Source organism: Rattus rattus, chromosome 17 (genome assembly GCF_011064425.1).
Source record: "Rattus rattus isolate New Zealand chromosome 17, Rrattus_CSIRO_v1, whole genome shotgun sequence".
In the NCBI taxonomy this organism is placed as follows: Eukaryota; Metazoa; Chordata; class Mammalia; order Rodentia; family Muridae; genus Rattus; species Rattus rattus.
In genome coordinates, this window is record NC_046170.1 from 43,893,729 (window position 1) to 43,915,647 (window position 21,919).

Consider the following 21,919-nt stretch of genomic DNA (forward strand, 5'->3'; position numbering starts at 1 on the left):
AGGCTACACCAGCCCCGGCAAACACTGGAAGAGACTCTCTGAGCAGCTGAGAGAGATCCAGGGAAGCAGCTTTTGTGAGCTGTCACCCACGGTCCGCCGTAAACTCACTGGTTCACTAGGCTAGACTGGGGTGGAACTGTTGAATCTGTCTCTAGTGTCCAGTGGGGACAGTTTGTCCACATCTCCTCAGAAAAGTCTCACAACAGGCATGCTGGTTATAGCTCTCAGGGGAGAGGAGCCTAGAAGCTCAGCATCTGGCCACAGCAAGCAGACCCCCTTCTGGTGGATGCGCTGGGAACCGGCTGTGGGCGGGGCTGGTGGGCGGGGCTATGACAGGCCCTGCCCCATTCTCCAGCATCTGTCTTCTTATAGCCCTTCTCTAGGCTCATCCATGCCTAAGTGCTCAGTCCCCCGGGGACACTATTAGGCACAGAAACTTATTTTAGGGTTCTCTTATCCTGTTTATTGTCTCTACATTTTGGCCACATCGTATCTAAAGACCACCAGGGAATCCAGCTCAGGATGGACAAGGCCTAGAGAAGATAATGGCTGAACTATGTGCCAAGATGCCCACCAATGGGGTGTGAGCAGTGGTGGGTACCTCGGGGGGGGGGCTGGAGGCCCGGGGTGAGAGTGGAGTGATCTGAGGAGATGGGTGTACAGGCTACCTGGGGCCAGGATGAGGGCCGGGGACCTCGTGGGTCCTGATGCTCCACATTCAAGATCTGCACCACACGTGGGCCAACACTACCCTCCCTGGTGTTGTTGTGTGTTGTCCCCACCTAGCCCCAATGCCACCCGCAGGAACACTGGCTCCCCACACACCTTATATATCACCCCCATGCAAACCAGCCGCCCACGCACCCGAGTCCACCCGCATGCACACCAGCCACCCACGCACCTACTGGCTGCCCCCACACCCGATGCCACCCACATGCAAACCAGCCACCCACGCACCCGATGCCACCTGCACACACACCAGCCGCCCACGCACCAGATGCCACCTGCACGCATACCAGCCGTCCACGCACCCACCGGCTGCCCACGCACTCACTTGCTGTATTTGTCGTCGTATCTGCAGATGTAGCTGAGGTGAGCAGCAAAGGCCTCCACGGCCAGAGGGCAGGGGATTTCCCCGCTCCGACGCTTGATGATGACGCCTGTAGGGGAGACAGGAGCTCAGTCCATCCCCATCCAGGCTGCCCAATTGCTGGGGGTGGGGCGTGGGGGGGAACTGGACCAGCACTGTCCATCACGTGCTTCTACAGAGTGGTGGGTATGAGGGGGCGTTGGAGGCAGTCGAGTGCACAGTCATCTGCCACCAAGACTCACAGACTCAGGGACAATGACACAGCCACAGGCAACTCTAAGAGGCAGATGCTACCTGGTCAGGTCTGAGGAAAACTGAGGGGAAGGAGGCTTCTCTTCTCCTCCCCATACTGGTTGACTTGGTCAAGGGCTGGTAGGAGGGGCCAATGGCAGCAGTTTCTCTGGGCTCTTCTCGCAGCATGGGTGGGCTCATGTCACAGAGGAGCAAGGGGGCTGGTCCTTCCACACCAGGCCCAACCCCCTCACACTTCTCAGGGGCCTCTCCTGAGGGTCGGACAATTCCCTACCTTGCCTCTTCGTTGCCTTCACTGTTCAACTACCCAGAATGTTTCTCTACACACACAGAGGGAACACAGCCAACGTCCCTCCAGAGCCATGGCACAGCTCACCACCAGCAGAGCCCAGGGACCAAAGGGGAGCCCACAGGATCAATGGCTGCTGTATGATGTCTGTCCTCTGACCTGCCTGGGTACTGTCTGACTACCCTCTGCAGGCCCCAGGAACAAAGATGGAGGTGTCCTTCACACCCAGATGGTGTGCACCTGGACATAGTTGGGGTTTCCCACTGTGCTGGCTAAGCTTGATGTCACACTACAGAGGCATATACCATGCGGAGAACAAAAATACATATGCACACTGTACCTCAGAAGCACATATAGACCACACATGTCACATGACCACACATATACTGTACAACTATCTATAGTGTCTATATATGTGCATATATTATATATAATGGTATAGTGGTATATATACATGCATACATAGTATATATAGTATATTTAGTGGTATATTGGTGCACTGGTTGGTTTTGTGTGTCAACTTGACACAAGCTGGAGTTATCGCAGAGAAAGGAGCCTCCCTTGAGGAAATGCCTCCATGAGACCCAGTTGTAAGGCATTTTCTGAATTAGTGATCAAGCGGGGAGGGCCCAGCCCACTGTGGGTGGTGCCGTCCCTGGACTGGTAGTTCTTGGGTTCTATAAGAAAGCAAACTGAGCAAGCCAGGGGAAGCAAGCCAGGAAGCAGCTCCTGCTTCCTGGCCTGCTTAATTAAGTCTCAGTCCTGACTTCCTTTAGTGACGAACAGCAATGTGGAAGTGTAAGCTGAATAAACCCTTCCCTCACCAACTTGCTTCTTGGTCATGATGTTTGTGCAGGAATAAAAACCCTGATGAAGACAAATTGGTACCAGGAGTAGGGTATTCCTGTGACAACCTGACCAAATTTGGAGAGGACTGTGGAAGGACTTTGGAACTTTGGGTTAGAAGAGCCATTGAGTGTTAAGAGCTCTGTGGGATGTTCTGTAGGAGCTTGGAAGATGATGTTGAGAACAGTGCAGAAGATGGAGGCCTGGCTTGTGAAATTTCAGAGGGAAGATTAAAGACTCTTATCAGGGCTGTTGCTGTTTTGTTGTGATGATTCTGTGGTTTTGGTTAGCTGGGGCTGAAGAATCAGCTGTGATTAACAAGATCCCAGAACTACTAAAGCGAAATCTTTGCATTCCTGGGACTATTGATGCTGTCAGCTGGAGCTAAGAAATTAGCAGTGATTAAGAAGAGACCAGCATCGCTGAGGTGAAATCTTCTGGGAAGTGTTTCCTGAGAGCACAAAGAGCCTGTGTTCTAGAGATAGCCAAGGTTGTACTTTGTGCTGTATCTGGACTTGGTAGTGTGTAAGAGTCACCCAGGTGGTATTGGTTTTGAAGGCAAAAAGGGGTCATGAAGAGCAGCTGAGGCTGTGCACTTCGAGAGGCCATGAAAGGCCAGTGGAGAAGGTGCAGCCTCAGTTACAATTGATGGCCCAGGACTGAATGGGTCATGCAAAGGAGTTGAGGCTTGGCACTATGAAGAGAGTCTATGAGAGGCTATTAGCTGCAGCGGAAGACAGCAGCGTTTTGGAGACGCCAGTCCCATGAGATGACCACCAAGAACAGCACCAGCAGTGGAGAACAGGCAGCTGGAACCTGGAAGACAACGTGTGCGCTACAAAGGGCAGAGCTGGAGAAGTGACCCGAGCCCTTGGAGGAGCCTAGAAGACCATGAGTGGATCCCAGATATTAAACAGTTGGAGTTCAATTTCGCTTTTGATTGTGATATTTTTCCCTCTTGAAGAAGAAAGTATTTTAGTGAAACCCACGGTTAAGAGACTTTGAACTGAAAAAAAGACTTTGAATTTTGAAAGAGATTGGCTGTTTTAAAGGGGTTCAAATTTTAAAATGTAGGAATGTGTAAGACGGTGGGACTTTTAAAGTTATTTTGATCTTGGGGATGAATCAGAACGTAAGGGTTGAGGCTTAATAGTGATGTGTTTGTGTGTCAGGTTGACAAGGGGTCAGTTGTACTGGCTGGTTTTGTGTGTCAACCTGACACAAGCTGGAGTTATCACAGAGAAAGGAGCCTCCCTTGAGGAAATGCCTCCATGAGACCCAGCTGTAAGGCATTTTCTCAACTAGTGATCAAGGGGGGAGGACCCAGCCTATTGTGGGTGGTGCCGTCCCTGGGCTGGGAGTCTTGGGTTCTATAAGAAAGCAAGCTGAGCAAGCCAGGGGAAGCAAGCCAGTAAGTAACATCCCTCCATGGCCTCTGCATAAGCTCCTGCCTCCTGACCTGCTTGAGTTCCAGTCCTGACTTCCTTTGGTGATGAGCAGCCATGTGGAAGTGTGAGCTGAATAAACCCTTTCCTCCCCAACTTGCTTCTCAGTTATGATGCTTGTGCAGGAATAGAAACCCTAAGACAAGTGATATCTATCTATCTATCTATCTATCTATCTATCTATCTATCTATCCACATATATAAACATACACATGATATGTATATACATAAACATACACACAAACAAACGCACACTATAGTGGTGTGTATATACATACACATACACACGGTACACCACAGGAGCATGCATGTCACACACCCAGTGCACACACAGGAATGCGAGCCTCGCGTGTGCACACCACTCTGCAGATTCCTTTGCAATCCTCTCTTTTTTTTTTTTTTTTTTTTTTTTTTTGGTTCTTTTTTTTTTTCGAGCTGGGGACCGAACCCAGGGCCTTGTGTTTCCCTAGGCAAGCGCTCTACCACTGAGCTAAATCCCCAACCCCAATCCTCTCACTTTTTGTGTCAGCCGTTTTAACACGGTCTTAACTGTCAGTTTCTTTAAATACAGACTCTGGACTAATTAAGTCCCTCTACTCTGAATCGATTTTAAGTCCCCGGAGAATTAGCGAGGGAAACAGCAAGCCGCCTGGCAGCAAGGATCACACAGGCGCTTTGCTTCCAGGAGTTTGAGATAATAAAATGATCCACAAATTCCACCCAGAATGTAGCCCGTTACAAACAATGGAACCATTCGCACCTAACAAGCAGGTGAGGCCAAAGCCGCTGGCCAGTCCAACCCTCCCACCTTTCCAAAGCAAGCTAAGAGCTTCCTGAATCTCCTGCCTGCTCCTTCCCAGGACAGCACTACTGGGGACATGAGGGTGCCCTGGGTGCCTCCCCACTTCCTGTCCCCACGCTTGCACTCCCTACTAACCTTGCTGCACTGGGGAGTAGGCGTTGGTCAGGAAGCGGAAGTGCCCCTTGTTGTACCAGCAGATCAGAGACATGTTACCCTTTGTCCTGATCTGGTGCTGGCCCCGGGCGAGTGGGGTGGCAGGGTTGGTCAGCATGGATGTTGGGAGGCCTGTGCAGTCACTCTTCCTGGAGCTGAGGAGACCACAGCAGTAGATGCCTGGAAGGACAGATGCAAACTGTCACGTGTGCCACTGTCAGGGGGCTCCAACCCACAACCCTCGGAAGCAGCTGCTGAGGCCTTTTCCTCTCTGCCTCCCCTCCCTCTACAAGAGCACACCAAAGGTCACCAGGGCCACACTGAATGCAAGCAACGATTAATGCACACAACATGACCCTTGTCAACAGGGCTCTTGGTTGGCACTGTGGGGCATGTGATCCCATCTGATTCCGTACATGGAATTTACTAGGCTGCCACACGTACATTACAGGAGGGGAAGGGGAGGTGGAGGAAGGGCCCCCAGGTCATAGCTGAGGGGATAAGGATGGTGTGGTTCTGCCCAGCAATGCAGCCAGAGACCTCGGGACGGACACACCCATCAGCTCTTGGGACTCACTGTTGATGAGGCACATGGTATTCCACTGCAAAGAGCCCAGTGGCTCTAGATGCTTCTAAAAGTTCTAAAGTCATATCATTGTTATGTTACCCGACCTTAGAAAAAGGTAAAATTTCCCATCCAGTTACTTTCTTCCAGCCAGGAGTTCTCTTCCCATCTCCTAGCTTGATGAATCAGGGAATACCTTTCCCTGGGGATCTCAAAAGCAACTCTCCTGACTCCTGGGGAAGGAGCCCCAGCGGCCCATGCCATGTCCAACACTCATGCGGCTCCACACATCTGATGCTGCACACACACACACACACACACACACACACACACACACACATATACACACACACAGACACACACACACAGACACACAGACACACACACACTCAGACACACATAAACACAGACACATACACACACATATGCACACACACATATACACATACAAACACATACATACACACACATACACACATACACACACACACACACACATACATACACACACATCACACACACATACACATACAGTCCAACTCCTAGTGCTGAGAGCAATCAAGAGGTGGACCCTCACCTACGTATGCACACACTATCAAGGGTTACACGTCCACAGACCACAGGTCAGCGCAGGCAGCAGGCCACCTCCCCACTGTGCTTCACGGAGCACCAGACCTCCTCCAAAGCGGCTGTGTCATGGCTCCTAGGTGCTTTCCTTTCCCTCCTCAGTCTGATCTCTGGCTAGGTTCTTACCACAGATGAGCCCTGAGTCTGCTGGCACCACCCAGTGCAGAGGGTCACCTTACCTAGGCCGCAGTGCTGGCTAGCGGGGGCTGCCTGCTCCCCCACTTCAACCCCGCTCTCAAAGCCCGGGGCGTAAGCTACCTGTCACTCCACCACACAAGAGGGTTCAGTTTTAAGGCCTCGTATCCACTGTGTTGCGGAGCAAAACGTCTCGATTCTAGAAGCTTCTGTCTATGAGTGATGCTTTCTCAGCTGTCCCCGAGCATGGTTTGGCACTTGGGTCTTCGTTTGTTACATCCAGCATCTACCAAAGTCATGGGAGGCTTATCCAGTCTGCAAAGAACAAGCAGCCTCTCGCTCCAGGAGCCTAGCACCTTTCTGAGGCCTGTAGGATTGTTCTCGACTGCACGGGTCTCTGCCAAATGGGAAGGAGACTCACCAGCTGTGGAGGATGACTCTGGTTCCTTCTAGACCCCTTTTTACAAGGGCCTTTTCCTTCAGCCATTTATGGCCAGAACCACACAGCAAAGGACACACAAACCAGTGTCCTGTCAGAAGACGGACAGGGCTCTGTGCCAATGCTGTCACCTGACAGTGAGCCCAGGACTCACACACCATGAGAGCACAGGGCACATGAGAGCACAGGGCAGCCGAGACACTTGAACAATGTGTGCTTGCCCCTAACCCCCTCATCCTTTGTCACTCCCCACACCCAAGGAGCTGGCCCTGTTGGGACAGCCTCCGGACAAACCTTGCTTCTCAAATTCTTCAAACAGAGTGAGGCTGGTGATGCTGGGCCCCGTGAAGATGATGTAGTTCTTCCCAGCTGCGTTCCGGCACAGGCTCCGGGCCACCATGCTATGCAGCTGTGGCTTGTTCTTCAGAGCGTCCAGGCCATCGGGGCCACCGCCTTCCTTTAGGTGGACATAGATCTTGAACAGAAAGGCAGAGGAGTCAGAGTGCCAAGGGCAACATGGACCAGAGACCAAGGCTGCGGGAAGCATGGGGCCAGAGAACATGGGGAAACAGCACCCCATTATGTCACGAGTCTCACGAGGTCCTAGGCCACCACCATGGCTACCCAAAACCAGAGCAGCTCATGGTTTAGCCTGGAGGCTTCTGTCCGCAGGAGCCCGGATGGGAGAGGAGCAGTTACAGATGGTAAAGCTGGCGGTCAAATTTGATGCACACCTGTTCCCAAGTCCCCGCATGCACATGCACACGCACACACACACACACACACACACGCACGCACACACACACACACACACACACACACACAAATAGAGCAAAGGCCACTTCAAGGGCTAGGCATGCTCTTACATGGGTATCACCCGTTGGGCAAAATTACCAGTCAACCCAAAGGCAGGTAAGACAGCCCTTGTTTGTCTCAGTGCCCCAGAGAAGCAACAGAGGCCAGACACACCCCAAGGGCCAGAGAAACAAAGAGGCTGTCCTGAGCTTCGTAAACAGTCCCTAACACACGATCGATACCAGCTCCATGATCACCACCAATGGCGTCTATGTGGGAGAGAGGATGGATTCAAGGGCAGCCCCGACCTGCACATAGCGCGCTGACTAGTCTCTCCTAAAGAGAGTAGAAATTCTGTGGAATGTTCATACTTCTGTAGACAGATGCCCGGCAGTGCCTATCACGTCCCTGTGCCTGTCTCGTCCTGCAGAGCAAGCTGACGTTGGAGCGATGTGACACGCTGGAACTGTTAGGAGCTGGGATACCAATGGTGCTCTCTGAGAAACACCCAGAAGGAACACAGGGAAGAACCAGCTACTGTGTCAGGGCCCATCCTGTCTGGTGAGTTTGGGAGCTCACCTACCAAGCACAGTGTCCTTAAGAACAGAAAGCATGGAGGCCCAACTCTGTGTTCAGGTCCGTGCACAGGGATGTGACTTAGCCACAAAGTCTTTGACAGAATGGGCGATGCTTCACTGGGAAGTGGTGCCGGACAACAGAGCCACCCGGTTCTGCAGTGTTTGGGAAGCTGGTGGGTCCCGGCCCTCCACGGACCTTCTGTAATACGCAGCTGAACATGTTATTTGAGTCTACACACACACACACTCAGCTTCAGAAACACTGCACTCCACGGATCTTTAAAATTACTGCACGCACCTCAGACAGACCTGTTGACCTCCACACTATAGGATGGGAGCCTTCGCACGGCACACGTGGCTCTTGGGTTCAGGCCCCACAAGGCTGAAGTCCAAACATTAGCGGGTGTGTTTCTGTGTAGTGCCCAAGAAACTCCTGGGCAATTAGGTTGTGGGACAGCGTGTGTCCATCGCTCTCTGGGAGCCAGGAGGGCTGTCTATGTCTCTACCTCTCTAGCTTCAGCCAGCATGGTTTATATAGATATGTTGGCTCCATACTCAAAGGGCTATTTCTGCAGGTTGTGGTTAGAATACCAAATATTCTCCACATTTGTGTGGAGATTTGGTCCCTGCTCGTGGTACTGTTTTGAGAAATTGGGGAGCCTTTTAGAGGTGGGGCCTTCCTGAAAGATGGGGTATGCTGGTCTTGAGGGTCACATCCTGATCTCTCTTTCCTGTTGAGCGCTGCTTCCTGACTCTTGATACAATGTAACGAGCTCCCCGTGCCTCTGCCATAGGCATGAGTTGCTCCTCTCTCGCTGTGTCTGCCTAGTGTTGAACTAGTAGAAAGCTCTTTTAAGTTGCTTCTTGTCCTGTGTTTGGTCTAAGTGGAAGAAACGTAAGTAAATACTGAGAGCAGTAAGCATTTACTAGGGCGGGAGATGGCTCTGTGGATGAGAGCATGGGCTGCTCTTAGGTTTGGTCCCAGAATTCACATGGTGACTCACAGTGGTCTGTAATCCTGATGGAGACCTGATGCTGTCTTTTGGCCAGCACAGGTGCACACAAGGTACTCACTGGCACATATGTGGTGCACATAGGCTCACACATGGTGCACAGGCACACACAATGTGCACAGTCACACACATGGTGCACATACACTCAAATGGGCAAAACACCGTATGCATAAAATGAAAGCATATACTGAATTATGGATGTCTGTGATTGCAGAGGGGGGTGTTGCTGAAGTCAGGAAGTTAGGAAGAGACACTGATTATAAAAGACTTCTCCGCCAGCACTGACTAAGTGCAGGTGAAAACTGGTGTGTTCTAAGACACGAGTTTGTGGTCACTGGTGTGGACTGACTTCTTTTCACATCTGGAGATTACCAGGACTCAAAGTTAGGCCAGGGTTTTGCTCTCCTGGGACTGGAGAGTTTCCCAAACACTGGCAATAGGCAGCTCAGAGTTTGCCCTTGGCTTGGACCACAACTGCGAGGCCATCTGAAATTCCTCAGTGCTTTGCCCACAAGGGCGAGCCCAGGCATTTTAGCTCCCTCCTCCTTCTCAGAGTGTGAACAAGGCATGACATTACTTCCTTCTCAAGGTGCGGACAGTGCAACGTGGACGTCTGCCTAGCCAGCAGCCTTCCCCCTATCAAGAAATCCGGAAGTAGCACCAGAGCCGTCCAGAGACTCCGAGTGGTGGGGTGACTTAGGGGTCATTCGGTGGGGTGTACAGAGCGCACCCTCTCGGGGTGGACCCCCAGGTTTCGTCTCCCTGCTCAAGAAGGGCACAGAACTTAAGAACCGGTTATTTCTGGAGCGTTTTGCGTGACATTTTTAGATGGCAGTGAGTTACAGGAAACTGGAACTTGGGAAGAACTGTGGGCCGGGCCGTGTAAAGGTGACAAGGAGAGAGAATGGTGTATACAACAGCATGTGAGACACCTACTAAAGGTGGCTTAGCCACACAGCCAGTGACTAGCAGACCGACGAGGTCAGCATGTTGTTGCCAGGGACGGACAGAGTGGGACTCCAGCCACACCTAATGGCCGGAACAACACGTGATAATCTCCACATTTGGGCCAGGGGGGACATGCACGGAGCATGCTAGCCCACTATCAGCGCCACCCAGGATAGTCAGGAGAACCAGCCAGTCCCAAAGCAATTACTTCAGCCATGGTCTAGCCTCTGTCGTTACCCTCTAAGAACCCTAGACAAGGAAGGCTGATGGCTTTTGCCTCCTGGAAACCCCTCCAGCTCTCGGGAGCTTTTCTTTCTATTCCTCCATCTTTTGCCGTTTGCTCCCACGTTTCATTCTGCTCTCTGTGCCTTTGCTCTTCGCTAGCCTGAGACAAAGCCAGAGCTACTGTTCCTGTCCACCTTTGGTGCCTCTGAGTGGCTGGCACCCTAGGTCCTGGGATCATGTCAAAAAAAACCCTACATTACCGGGGTGGAGTCAGGTACAATTGTGTGCTTTCTAAGGACCAGCCACCCGGCGAGAGGCTGAGTGAGACCAGACTGGCCTCTGCTGGCATGTTGGGGACGAGTGTGACAGGAGTGAGGAAGACAGTGAACTGAGAACTCCCCAGCACCCTGGGCCCACGGCACCCTACCTCTTCCTTCCTCTCTCCCCAGTGTCTGCACATCCCAGAGCCCCCACTTTCAACACTTCTCCTCTTCCCGGTGGCTCACCTGGATGATGAAGCCGGTGGAAGAGCATTGGCGGACCCACAGGCTGAATTTCCGCTTTTTCCGCTTCCGCAGCTCTCGCTCCGTGCATGTGGCAATGAACACAGGGTCCTCGTCAATCAGGGGTTCATGTAGCACCTGTGGGAAGAGGGGGCGGGGAGGATGTTCTCACAGGGCAGTGTGAGCTCTGGCTCCCAGCAACACCTTCAGAAGGCTGTGACCAAGGCTAAGTCACCTGACTTCTCTGACCTGGAGTCTCCTTATCTGCACTGCTGCTTGAGGGAGGAGGGCTCAGCTGGGAGGCACGGGCACTCTCGCCTCCATCCTGATGCACAGCGGACGTTCCTTCTGAGGAGATGACTGTGGTTCTTACTATCCACTTTACACATGCCCACGCTGGCTTTGCCTCTGATCTTCACTGACGTGAGACAACATCAGAACCGCTGTCCCAATCAACTTTGGTGCTCTTAGTGTCTGGTACTCTAGGTCTTTGGGACTGTGGCCCGTGTCAGTGATCTATATCGCTGGCCTAGGGTCTCCAGGCCCAATTCCTGTCAGTGTGTATGGAGTTGTGTATGGGGGTACGTGCACACAAGAGAAGTGTCTATAGAGCCAGAGGTAGCCTGATACCCTGGGACCGGAAGTACAGTGGTCATGAGCTCTCCCCTATGGATGTTCTGAAGTGACCCTGGTTCCTCTGTAAGCAGAGCCAGTGCTCTTAGCCACCAAGCCATCTCTCCAGCTCCTCTGCCCCTAAGCGATTATTAACCCTACTTCACTCATGTCAACTTCTTTATTTGTTTGTTTACTATTTTTTTCTTTTGTTTTGAGACGGGGTTCCTCTGTGTAGCCCTAGCTGTCCTAGAACTTACTTTGTAGACCAGGCTAGCCTTGAACTCATGGAGATAGCTCTAGCTGTCCTAGAACTTGCTCTGTAGACCAGGCTAGCCTTGAACTCATGGAGATAGCCCTAGCTGTCCTAGAACTTGCTCTGTAGACCAGGCTAGCCTTGAACTCATGGAGATAGCCTTAGCTGTCCTAGAATTTGCTCTGTAGACCAGGCTAGCCTTGAACTCCTGGAGATAGCCCTAGCTGCTGCCTCTGCCTCCCAATGCTGGGATCAAAGGCATGCGTCACCACTGCCAGGCATGTCAACTTCTCGATAACATAAATCTATGACCTTTTCAAGGACAGGATGATAGAGTAAGAGACTCTAAGTTAGTTTTTCAAACGAAGGTGCTCGGGAAGCCTCCGGGTACATTGTGGCATTGTGCTGCCATTCCCTCCACCGTTCTATGCCATGATTATGGATAGCCGCAGTTATGCAAGGTGAGGTGTATACACGGTGATCTCAACACTACATGATGCTCTAGATTGAGGGTCTTCAAATCACTCCCTCCCTCGAAAACAAAACTTATTGGAATAATCATGTTTTCATCCCCTGCAGCTCTGAGGCCACATGAAGTTTCCAAGACCCAGTAGAGACCACATAAAATCTAAAATAGTATCTGACTGTACAGGACATCAGTCCATGGCCTGGCACAGGCACTGGACAGTGGTCTCAGCAGTTGTGACCCAGTATTCCATTGGCAGCAGCACCTTTGACTCTGATGTTTAGAGTATCAGTGGTGCTCCCCCTGCAGAGGACGTGCTGGCTCACAGCCTTGTAGAACTCAAATTCTAGGGGATGCGATGCCCCTCCCAATCTGTGGGCAATGCACACATGTATGCACACACATTTACATACATGCAGGGAAAACATTCGTATATATAAAGTAAAGATAAATCGTTTTTTAAAGCATCAGCCATACCCCACTGCACTGCACACGCTCTGCCCCGAGGACTTCGGTATGAAACCCTGGGTCTGCTCAGTTTGGGAACAGACAAGGTGGCTCCCTGCAGCTTATGAAACATTCAAAGCTCCATGTGGAGCCATTTATCAAAATGGACGATCTAAGGAGGTCTCAGGAACAGGGAGGATGGCATGAAGGTGTCCCTGGCTCCCTGCTCTGCCATAACCATCTCCTTGTCTAGACCATGAGTCGGCTGTTTCCGACCATTCAAGAACAGAGCCCCCTCAGTGAGCCAGGGAGTCCATCTCTACATGACCTCCGACCATGGTTACAGCGCATCACAGCAGGGAGAGCAAGAGTCTCTGAGTCTCTCTCTTCCTCCTCTGGGGAAAACAGTCAGCTCTGTCACACAGCACCATCCTTGAGTCCCCTCTGTGCGACAAGTCACTCAGGGTGTGTAAGGCATGGAGTGCGGCAGGCAAGGCATGGCTTACTTATTTACATAATCCCTCTCCAGGGATAGTTCTCTGATTAGTCTAGCTCCAGTTTTGACGAGAGTAGCAGGTGCCTCCCGTTTTGTACCTGTGTGTGGACGTCACAGGAAAATGGCTGCTTTGTTCGCTGGTAGATTCTGGAGTCTTCTGAGGACTCTGTAAAACCTGTAACGCTTGCTACAATGATAGCTCCCAAGGCTGCACGCTGAGAGTCGTGCCCCTGAGTATGTGTGGGCATGTGTGTGAGCATCTGTGTGTTCAGGGCAGAGTCATGATGGTGGTACAAGGGAATAGCAGGCTCTGGGCCACTCCTCAGAACCAAAGTAGGTCTGACCCCAGCACTGACAGTGGAGAAGAACCATCTCAACTGGTCTGCAGGCAGACCTCTAAGAAGAGGGAAAGAGAAGTTCCCAGGCAAAGAAGCAGCTTGCTACCCCCTCCCCAGCACCTCGCCTCTGGCTTGCACAAGGTGCCTGGCAAGTTTTAGAACAATAGGAGCACCTGTGCAGAGCATTCAGAAGCCTGAGACATAGTAACAACCCACAAAAGCCCCTGAAGTTCAGTTATGCAGAGGAGGAAAACGTTACAGATTCCGCAGAGGGACCTTTGGGAGTGGGAGACCAGCAGAAGCCTCTTAAAAGACAATGGCAAGCATGAAAATGGTGCGACTGTGTAACTGGACTCTCGCCACAGAGGAGACTCAGCTGACTTACCCTAGGAGCAAACTTCTGAAGTTTCTGGGTGTCAGCCACCTCCTCAGTGTGCTGTATCAACAGAGCAGTTCTGAGATTCTGACACCGGACTGAGTGTGACAGCACTGAGTGTGACAGCACTGAGGGCAGGTGGATGTGGAAGGCAATGTGGTCAGGAGCTGAGGGCCATGAGAGCCTCTGCCTTCTGGAACAGGTTGGGGATATCTGGAAGGAGTCAGGGGGCTGGGACAGAGTGCTAGGCTACCAGTTCCTGGAAGAGGCTTCAGGCTCCGGCCTGAGTGGCCAGGTGGACATTGGCATCTAAGAAGTCCCAATGACCGAACGAATTACTTCAGTTCCAGGTCATTCCTTCACCATCCAGAAGGTGTCTAGTCAGGAAGTGCCCCTCAGCAGACATGACGGGGACCCTGAGGCTGGTCTGTGTAAAGTCTCGTGTGGGAAAAGCCATGAATAAGGAGGTGAAAAGAGGTAAGTGCGGTAGCTCCAGGAAAGGGTTAATTCCAACTGTCTGGGGGTTGGACTTCAAGACCCTGCCCTCCCTTACAAACACATTTGGCTCATGGAGTTAACGATGACCTTGAAATGACTTCTTCAAGTCACTGGATAAAATAATCTTGGACAAGGGAGAAAGGCCCTAAATCCTGTCGAGCCAAGAAACGTCTAAGAAATTCCCAATGGTACCCAGCACACAAACATGTATGCATGTACAAACGAACACGCAAACACATATGTATGCACGGACACGGGTACACACACACACATGTGGAAACACATACATGCACGTGCACACACATGGTCTCACCTGGGTCTGGGATGGCCTGAAGGCAGCGTCAAAGCCACTCTGCAGGGAGTCAAGAAAGGGCTGGACCTTGTAGAGCCCGTGTGTGGTCTGGCTGGAACGGAAGGCCACAACATGGAAATACTTGAGGATCTTCTCGAAACGCGCCTGGCTCATGACGAGGGCGAGGCTCCGGTTGCTATAGAAGCCTCCACTCCAAATGCTGAGGACTGACTCACAGTGCGAGACGCTGGTAGAGATCACGTAGCCCAGGAAGGCCTTCATCTCTGCCAGCGTCACCTCCACCCAGGCACCGTCACTGCCAAAACGCTCCTGGAACTTCCTGGCATACATGTTGGTCTGCACCACCATGTTCTTGAGCACGTTGTCCGGGACAAAGAGCTGGAAGAAGTCCACCGCGCTAGCGCTGGGCGGCATCTTTCTGGTTGGACCTGAAACCCAAAAACAGGCCAAGTGCTCATGACCAGAACCATCTGACAGGGGCCAGGTCCTCTTAGCCTTGGTCCTCGGGCCTCAGCCCTGTCCCCTTAGCCGTGGGCCTCAGGCCTCAGCCCTGTCCCCTTAGCCGTGGGCCTCAGGCCTCAGCCCTGTCCCCTTAGCCGTGGGCCTGTCAGCCCTGTCCTCTTAGCCGTGGGCCTCAGGCCTCAGCCCTGTCCTCTTAGCCGTGGGCCTCAGGCCTCAGCCCTGTCCCCTTAGCCGTGGGCCTCAGGCCTCAGCCCTGTCCCCTTAGCCGTGGGCCTCAGGCCTCAGCCCTGTCCCCTTAGCCGTGGGCCTCAGGCCTCAGCCCTGTCCCCTTAGCCGTGGGCCTCAGGCCTCAGCCCTGTCCCCTTAGCCGTGGGCCTCAGGCCTCAGCCCTGTCCCCTTAGCCGTGGGCCTCAGGCCTCAGCCCTGTCCCCTTAGCCGTGGGCCTCAGGCCTCAGCCCTGTCCCCTTAGCCGTGGGCCTCAGGCCTCAGCCCTGTCCCCTTAGCCGTGGGCCTCAGGCCTCAGCCCTGTCCTCTTAGCCGTGGGCCTCAGGCCTCAGCCCTGTCCTCTTAGCCGTGGGCCTCAGGCCTCAGCCCTGTCCCCTTAGCCGTGGGCCTCAGGCCTCAGCCCTGTCCCCTTAGCCGTGGGCCTCAGGCCTCAGCCCTGTCCCCTTAGCCGTGGGCCTCAGGCCTCAGCCCTGTCCCCTTAGCCGTGGGCCTCAGGCCTCAGCCCTGTCCCCTTAGCCGTGGGCCTCTTAGCCGTGGGCCTCAGGCCTCAGCCCTGTCCCCTTAGCCGTGGGCCTCAGGCCTCAGCCCTGTCCCCTTAGCCGTGGGCCTCAGGCCTCAGCCCTGTCCCCTTAGCCGTGGGCCTCAGGCCTCAGCCCTGTCCCCTTAGCCGTGGGCCTCAGGCCTCAGGCCTCAGCCCTGTCCTCTTAGCCGTGGGCCTCAGGTCCTCAGCCCTGTCCCCTTAGCCGTGGGCCTCAGGCCTCAGCCCTGTCCCCTTAGCCGTGGGCCTCAGGCCTCAGCCCTGTCCTCTTAGCCGTGGGCCTCAGGCCTCAGCCCTGTCTAGCCTCCCTCCCATCCATCCTGCATCCAACACCTTGCCCAAATGGAAGCCAAAGGCTGGGCTCTCACGTCCCCTGGGCTCCTGTCACTCAGGTGCTCCTGTCTTGTCCCTCAGCTCTCTGTCCCCCAGAACATACACATTATTCCCATGTTCCTTCCCAACATGACCTCCCCAGCACCCAAGCTGTTGTTCTGTCCTGCCACCCCTACAACCCCATCCTCCTGTCCTCACCTCATCCTGTCCTCCTGTCCCCTGATCCTTCAGATGCCAGACCCATCACACCTAAGCCATCCCTCATTCACCCTATGCAGCTCGCCCAGTGAGGACTGGTTTGAGGAGCGAGAGAGAGATGGAGGGAGGGAGTGTGTATGGCCTCCTGTCATCCTCCAGCACGTACTGTAAACGTTAGGGGGACTCCGTACCCATAATGCTTCAGTTGCAGCCAGCAGACAGTAAGCTTTGCTAAGCAGTTCCACATAATTTTCAACTGTTGGTGGGTTAATTCAAAGGGACTAGTGTAAGACAGTTTCACGGATGAGAATCAGAATCAGGCCTCACAAATTCTGACTGATACAGCCTCTTTGCACGCGCACACACACACACACACACACGCACACACACACACACCAAGACTCAACTTCCTATAACATTCTCACCATGAACCCAAAACATCTTAGGTGGAAAATGCACGAGTCCTGCCTAACCAGACTGGTCTAATTCAGTCCCAGCACACGGTGGGTGTCGGCTGCTCCCCTCACAAGGGCAAGTGACGGGAGCCGTAGCGTAACACCACTGTTCTAAGCCTCAGGAGAAGTATCATCTGACACACTGCTAGCCAGAGAAAAGATCCAGGTTTGAAAATGCAAGTGTGGTTCCTCCTCAAATACATCACCGCTTTTACATAACCCGAAAAGTCAGGAAGTCTCAAGCTGTGGGTTCTCAGAGAGAGAGAGAGAGAGAGAGAGAGAGAGAGAGAGAGAGAGAGAGAGAGAGAGAGAGAGAGAGAGTTTATTCATGTGCATGTGCTTATATGATTCCTAGGAGCTTATGTCTGCATTTCTATTACACAGGTTTGAAGGAGCATGCTCTGAGTCATAGTGTACAGCTTCCTTTTGCCTCTGTGTGGTGATTTTTAATAAAAACCGGGTGAAGACAGAGTTTCAAAGGCCTTCCTTCCGTTCCCACCAGCTTGTGTGGTCTATAAAAAAAAAACCCAAGCTGTTCACAGATAAAGCCAACGAGGCAGCCAGATTTTTGGGGCAGTGGCCAGATCCAGGCGTGAAATTACCTTTTTTTTTTGTTTCCATTTTATGTGTGTGAGTGTGCGTGCTGTGTCTATGAGTATGTGTGTATGTGAGTGCACATACATGTGTGCGTGTGCATATGCAGGCGGAAGCCCTGGTTTGAAATTGGGAGTCTTCTTCAATCACTCATCTCCATCTCATTCACTGAGGCAGGGTAATCAAACCCAGAGCTCACTGATCTAGATCAGAACTCCAGGCCTCATGCCTGCATGGTAGGCACCTTAACCACTGAGCCACCTCCACAGCCCCTGACTCCCTAACACTCATCAGATTTGCCGGTTGCTCCCAACTCTGGGGGTGTTTGTTTGTTTGTTTGTTTGTAGAACGGACTGAGTGAAATCAACTTGTCAAGTCTGTTCTCTGAGTTAGGTGGACAAGCCCGTATGCCAGATGCCCAGCTCAGCACTGGTATGAGGAGCTAGGCCAACGTCTGAGCCTGAGACGTATAGGGACTCACTGAGTCCCTATATATTTACTCTGCAAAGCAGATTCTGTTTTCCCTTCACCCAGACAGCGGGTATCCACTGCATTTGTTCACTGTCCCCAAACGGGCTCACTGCCACCAGTGCACCAAACCGACCAGGAGGAGATCCCATTGGCATGGGGGCTGCCGAAACACGGGGCTACGTTTACTGGTGTGCATGAGTGCCAGTGAACATCCCCGCAGTTCAGCAGGCCAGGGAGCCTCCTGTGGGTAGAGCCATAAATTATTCAATCAGCAAGCAGAGGGTGCATTACTGTGCTGTATCATGCTGACTGAGGGCCGTGGAATTTTCTCTCCCTGAAGTTGCGTCTCAAGTAATCTTCCCTCCCAGACGTGCCACTTCTGGATGGACTGCCGAGGCCTGCTTCCTGAACACACTAGAGAGCGGCTTCCCTCACCTATTCCCAGTGACAATGCTCCCCTGTGGGCCTTTCCCGGTTGCTGTGACTCCTGCCACTTGGAGTGTGGTGACAGAGGCTGGTGGTCATGAAGGAGGGGAGTTGTGGAGACAGCTCCTACCCATAGCCTCACCTAGCTTTCTAGCATGACCTATATAACTTGACATTAGCCCCAGCTAGTCAGACAGAACGTCAGAAGTAGGACGTAGCCCGTGCTTTCTGGGTGACTTATAGGTGACTGGCTCTGTAGTGCTGCATGGGGGTTCGCCTGCTGTCCATGGAGATTGCTATGAATGCCACATGGCCCCAAGACACCCTCCCGCTGTGTGGTGAAGTGGATAAAGTCACCCAGTGGGTAGCTAAAGGTAACAGAGGCCTATGCTGTGACCACAGGGAGGCCTAGGACATGGGTGGTGGGAGGCCGGGAAGAGGTACCGCTTGTATTTAGGGTCTAGCGTTCTAGCCTACTGAGCTCGGAGCCCCCGCTGGCTTCTTCCGTCCAACCCCACAGACTGCCTGCCCTTCCCACAGGCCCCAGGTCCTGTTCAGATATGGCTGCCTGTGCCTCCCACTCTCTGACGTCTACAGAAGCAAGAAGGCCAAGGTCATGGCTGCTCAATTCTTTGTCTGTCCTCCCAGGTCAGGATGTGGTGTGCCTAACACTTAACACACGGACAGCAAGAATGGAGGTTACCGGGGGTTGGGGATTTAGTTCAGTGGTAGGCGCTTGCCTAGGAAGCACAAGGCCCTGGGTTTGGTCCCCAGCTCAAAAAAAAAAGAACCAAAAAAAAAAAAAAAAAAAAAAAAAAAAAAGAATGGAGGTTACCAGAGGGGAGGGTGGGCTCCATACTCCACGGAAAGCCAATCTTTGCCAAGTTCAGTAGGAAACCAAAGTGTCTGTGTCACTGCTTGGAGGACAGGTTTGGATCAGTCATGTCTGCCACACCTTCAATGGTGCCATGGAGGGCTGAGAGGACAAATAGGGGTTCACTGATGTGTGTATGTGTAGAGCCCACCTGAAAAGGCAAGATGCTTTGGGTGTTGGGTAGAAGAGGCAAAGGCATAACCGCCTAGAGGCAACCCTGGGTCTAGGCTTGGTTTTCTCCCTCTCTCTCCTTTCTCCAGCTGGAACAAGTCCCTGGGGACCGCCCCTGGGGACAACCCCTGCGAACCACTCCTGGGGGACCACCCCTGGGGGACCACCCCTGGGGACAACCCCTGGGGACCACCCCTGGGGGCCACTCCTTCCTCAGTTCCCCCTGCCTTCCTTCATCTTAAGCCCTAAGCCAAGGGCAGACAGTACAACTTTATAGTCTCCTAATAAGGGCGAGAGCGGCACAGCCTGGACAGACAGCACGGATCTTGGCCGAAGGTGACATAATTGTCTGCTCCTGCAGGTGACATAATGGGCTACTCATTCTTCATTCAGGCGATGCGTACTTCATGACCATTAATGTGACAATAAACACCCCTGAAGGCAGAATGAACCCTCGGCTCCCATTATCGGAATAGAAGAGCATCTTCTTCCATTGTGGAACATTCCGAGGAGCAGCCAGCCATGCTGCCTGGGGGTAAAGACAGCTATTGGGATGTTTTGGGGGCACATACTGTCGGAGGTTGTTGGGGAACAGCCAAAGGTCAATTCATATCTTAAATGCAGACTTGGAATCGCTTCTCTCCAGGCTAAATCAAGTGAGTTTAAAACCGTAACTGGAATGTCCTATTTACCACGCACTGCCTCTCTCTGGAGACGCTGGGCATCTCATTCAGTGAAGCGCAGTGCAGAGAGGGGCCTGTGGCCCGTGTGTGCCCCCAGCTCTTGAGAAATTGGACTGCTGTGAACTCAAGGCTAGCCTAGTTTACTTAGCAAGTTATAGGCTAGCCTGTGCTACATAGACTGGAACCCTATTGAGGAAAGGAGAGGAAGGGAAAGAGAGATGAAGGGGAAGGGAGGGCCAGAGGGGATAATGATGGATGGGGGAAGACAACAGGGCAGTCAGCAGTGCTGGAATTCTGTCTGGGACCAGAACCAGAACCAGGACCAGCTGAAACACAGGAAGAATCCAAGGACAGAGAAAGGGGAGGGGGAGGAGCCGGGCTGCGTTGTGTGCAGAGGCCATGCGTGCATGTGGTCCAGGCTGAACAATTTCTTAAACCCTGGCTTCAAACCTGTTCTTATGTTCAAATGAACTTAAGCAGAGGGTTGCCGGGGTACACAGGAGAGGCTGGACACAGAAAACACGTTTCCATTCTCACGACCCTGCCCCAGCATTTAAAAAGTGACCATGAGGGGTTGGGGATTTAGCTCAGTGGTAGAGCACTTGCCTAGCATGCGCAAGGCCCTGGGTTCGGTCCCCAGCTCCAAAAAAAGAAAAGAAAAAAAAAATGACCATAAGTCAAAAGAGGCAATAAAAAACAAAACAAAACAAAACAAAACAAAAAAAAACCGGGGTGGCCCAGGCGGTCTTGACTCTGGAGAAGCCAGAGTCTGTACAAGGCCCAGCGGACAGGCCTGGCTTTTCCAACTCAAACAAAAGGGTAAAGCTAAAACCTCTAACCCAGTCCAGAGCCCTGACTGAACATAGCTCCTTGTCCTGAGGGACATAGGGTGAGGGTGTAAACGACACCAGTGAGAACCACACGGGACAACGGATGGCGTGGCATGGACCTAATTCTGCACTCTCTGCCTGGACGGTGTGTGTGTGCAGGGAGGACACCACCAGGTTTCCCTCCCAGATGGACCCACTTGGACAAGTGGCTGCCTCCCATCTGCCTAAACACATCCAGCTAGGAGGCACTGAAAGGTACAGCCTGTCACAGCTCAGACAGACCCGTGGTCCCTCCAAACACACAGCCAAGCTCATAGGACCCACAGAGACCCTTGCTCCACTCGTAGGCCCTCTGCCTGCTTTGACCTTGGGTATGCGCTGGGGGGTCACGCACTGGGGTTGCAGGGCAGCTGGGGTCGACGGCAGCAGGGAAAGCTTGGTCCCTGGATACCCATGTCCTCATCGCAAGGCTGTCCCAGAAAAGCGCGCAGGCTGGAGCCGCTTCTCCCTGGGTGCTAATTATATCCCTTGTATCCCCTGTGCACCCACCCACGCCCTGCTGGGCGGGAAGAGAAAGGAGAAAATGAGAACGGGGAGTTGGGGTACAGACACTGATCCCAAGGCAGCGGCATCGCTCAGAGGCACGGGAACGACAAGGCACAGACTTCGGTGTCTTCATTTGACATTGAGCACTGGGCTGGGTCAGAACAAGGAACAGCAGGCTCAGGGGACTGAAAGCATGAAGGCCAGAAGAAGGCGGGAGACTCCTATCTCCCCAGGACGGGAGCTGGCGGATTGGAGAGAGCCTGCCTGCAGCCTCCTGCCCACAGTTTGGGCCACACCTCAAAGAGTATTAGCTCTGGAAGCATTGCTAAGGGAACACTTCCCTTGTTTATCCATAGCTATCAGCATGTCAAATTCACTTCATTTAGCACACACACAGCATTTAGCGGGCCTTCACACGTAGGTGTGTGCTCTGTCTGCTTCACAAATGATAACTCAATTTGTCTGTTCTTTGCATGGTTACCGGCTCCATGCAATCTGTTGTGTTATTTAACCCCACTTACCCAAAGGGGAAACTCAGTCACAGACGGATTTTTTTGTTGGTCTTTAAAGGGTCATTTCCAAGGCCACACATCTAAGGGTGGGTGT

At 52.8% G+C, this 21,919-nt stretch overlaps 1 protein-coding gene across 1 annotated transcript in view; it reads right to left on the reverse strand.

Annotated features, from left to right (window-relative positions):
• The window catches only part of Pgbd5 (piggyBac transposable element derived 5), a 62,690-nt gene that overhangs the window by 1,784 nt on the left and 38,987 nt on the right, over positions 1-21,919 (reverse strand). The window contains exons 2-6 of the mRNA XM_032887618.1: positions 14,508-14,935; positions 10,709-10,843; positions 6,938-7,118; positions 4,860-5,057; positions 1,055-1,160 (exon numbers count right to left, since the gene is read on the reverse strand). Of these exons, the coding sequence (XP_032743509.1) occupies positions 1,055-1,160; positions 4,860-5,057; positions 6,938-7,118; positions 10,709-10,843; positions 14,508-14,935 (1,048 nt within the window). The remainder of the gene's footprint in view (positions 1-1,054; positions 1,161-4,859; positions 5,058-6,937; positions 7,119-10,708; positions 10,844-14,507; positions 14,936-21,919) is intronic.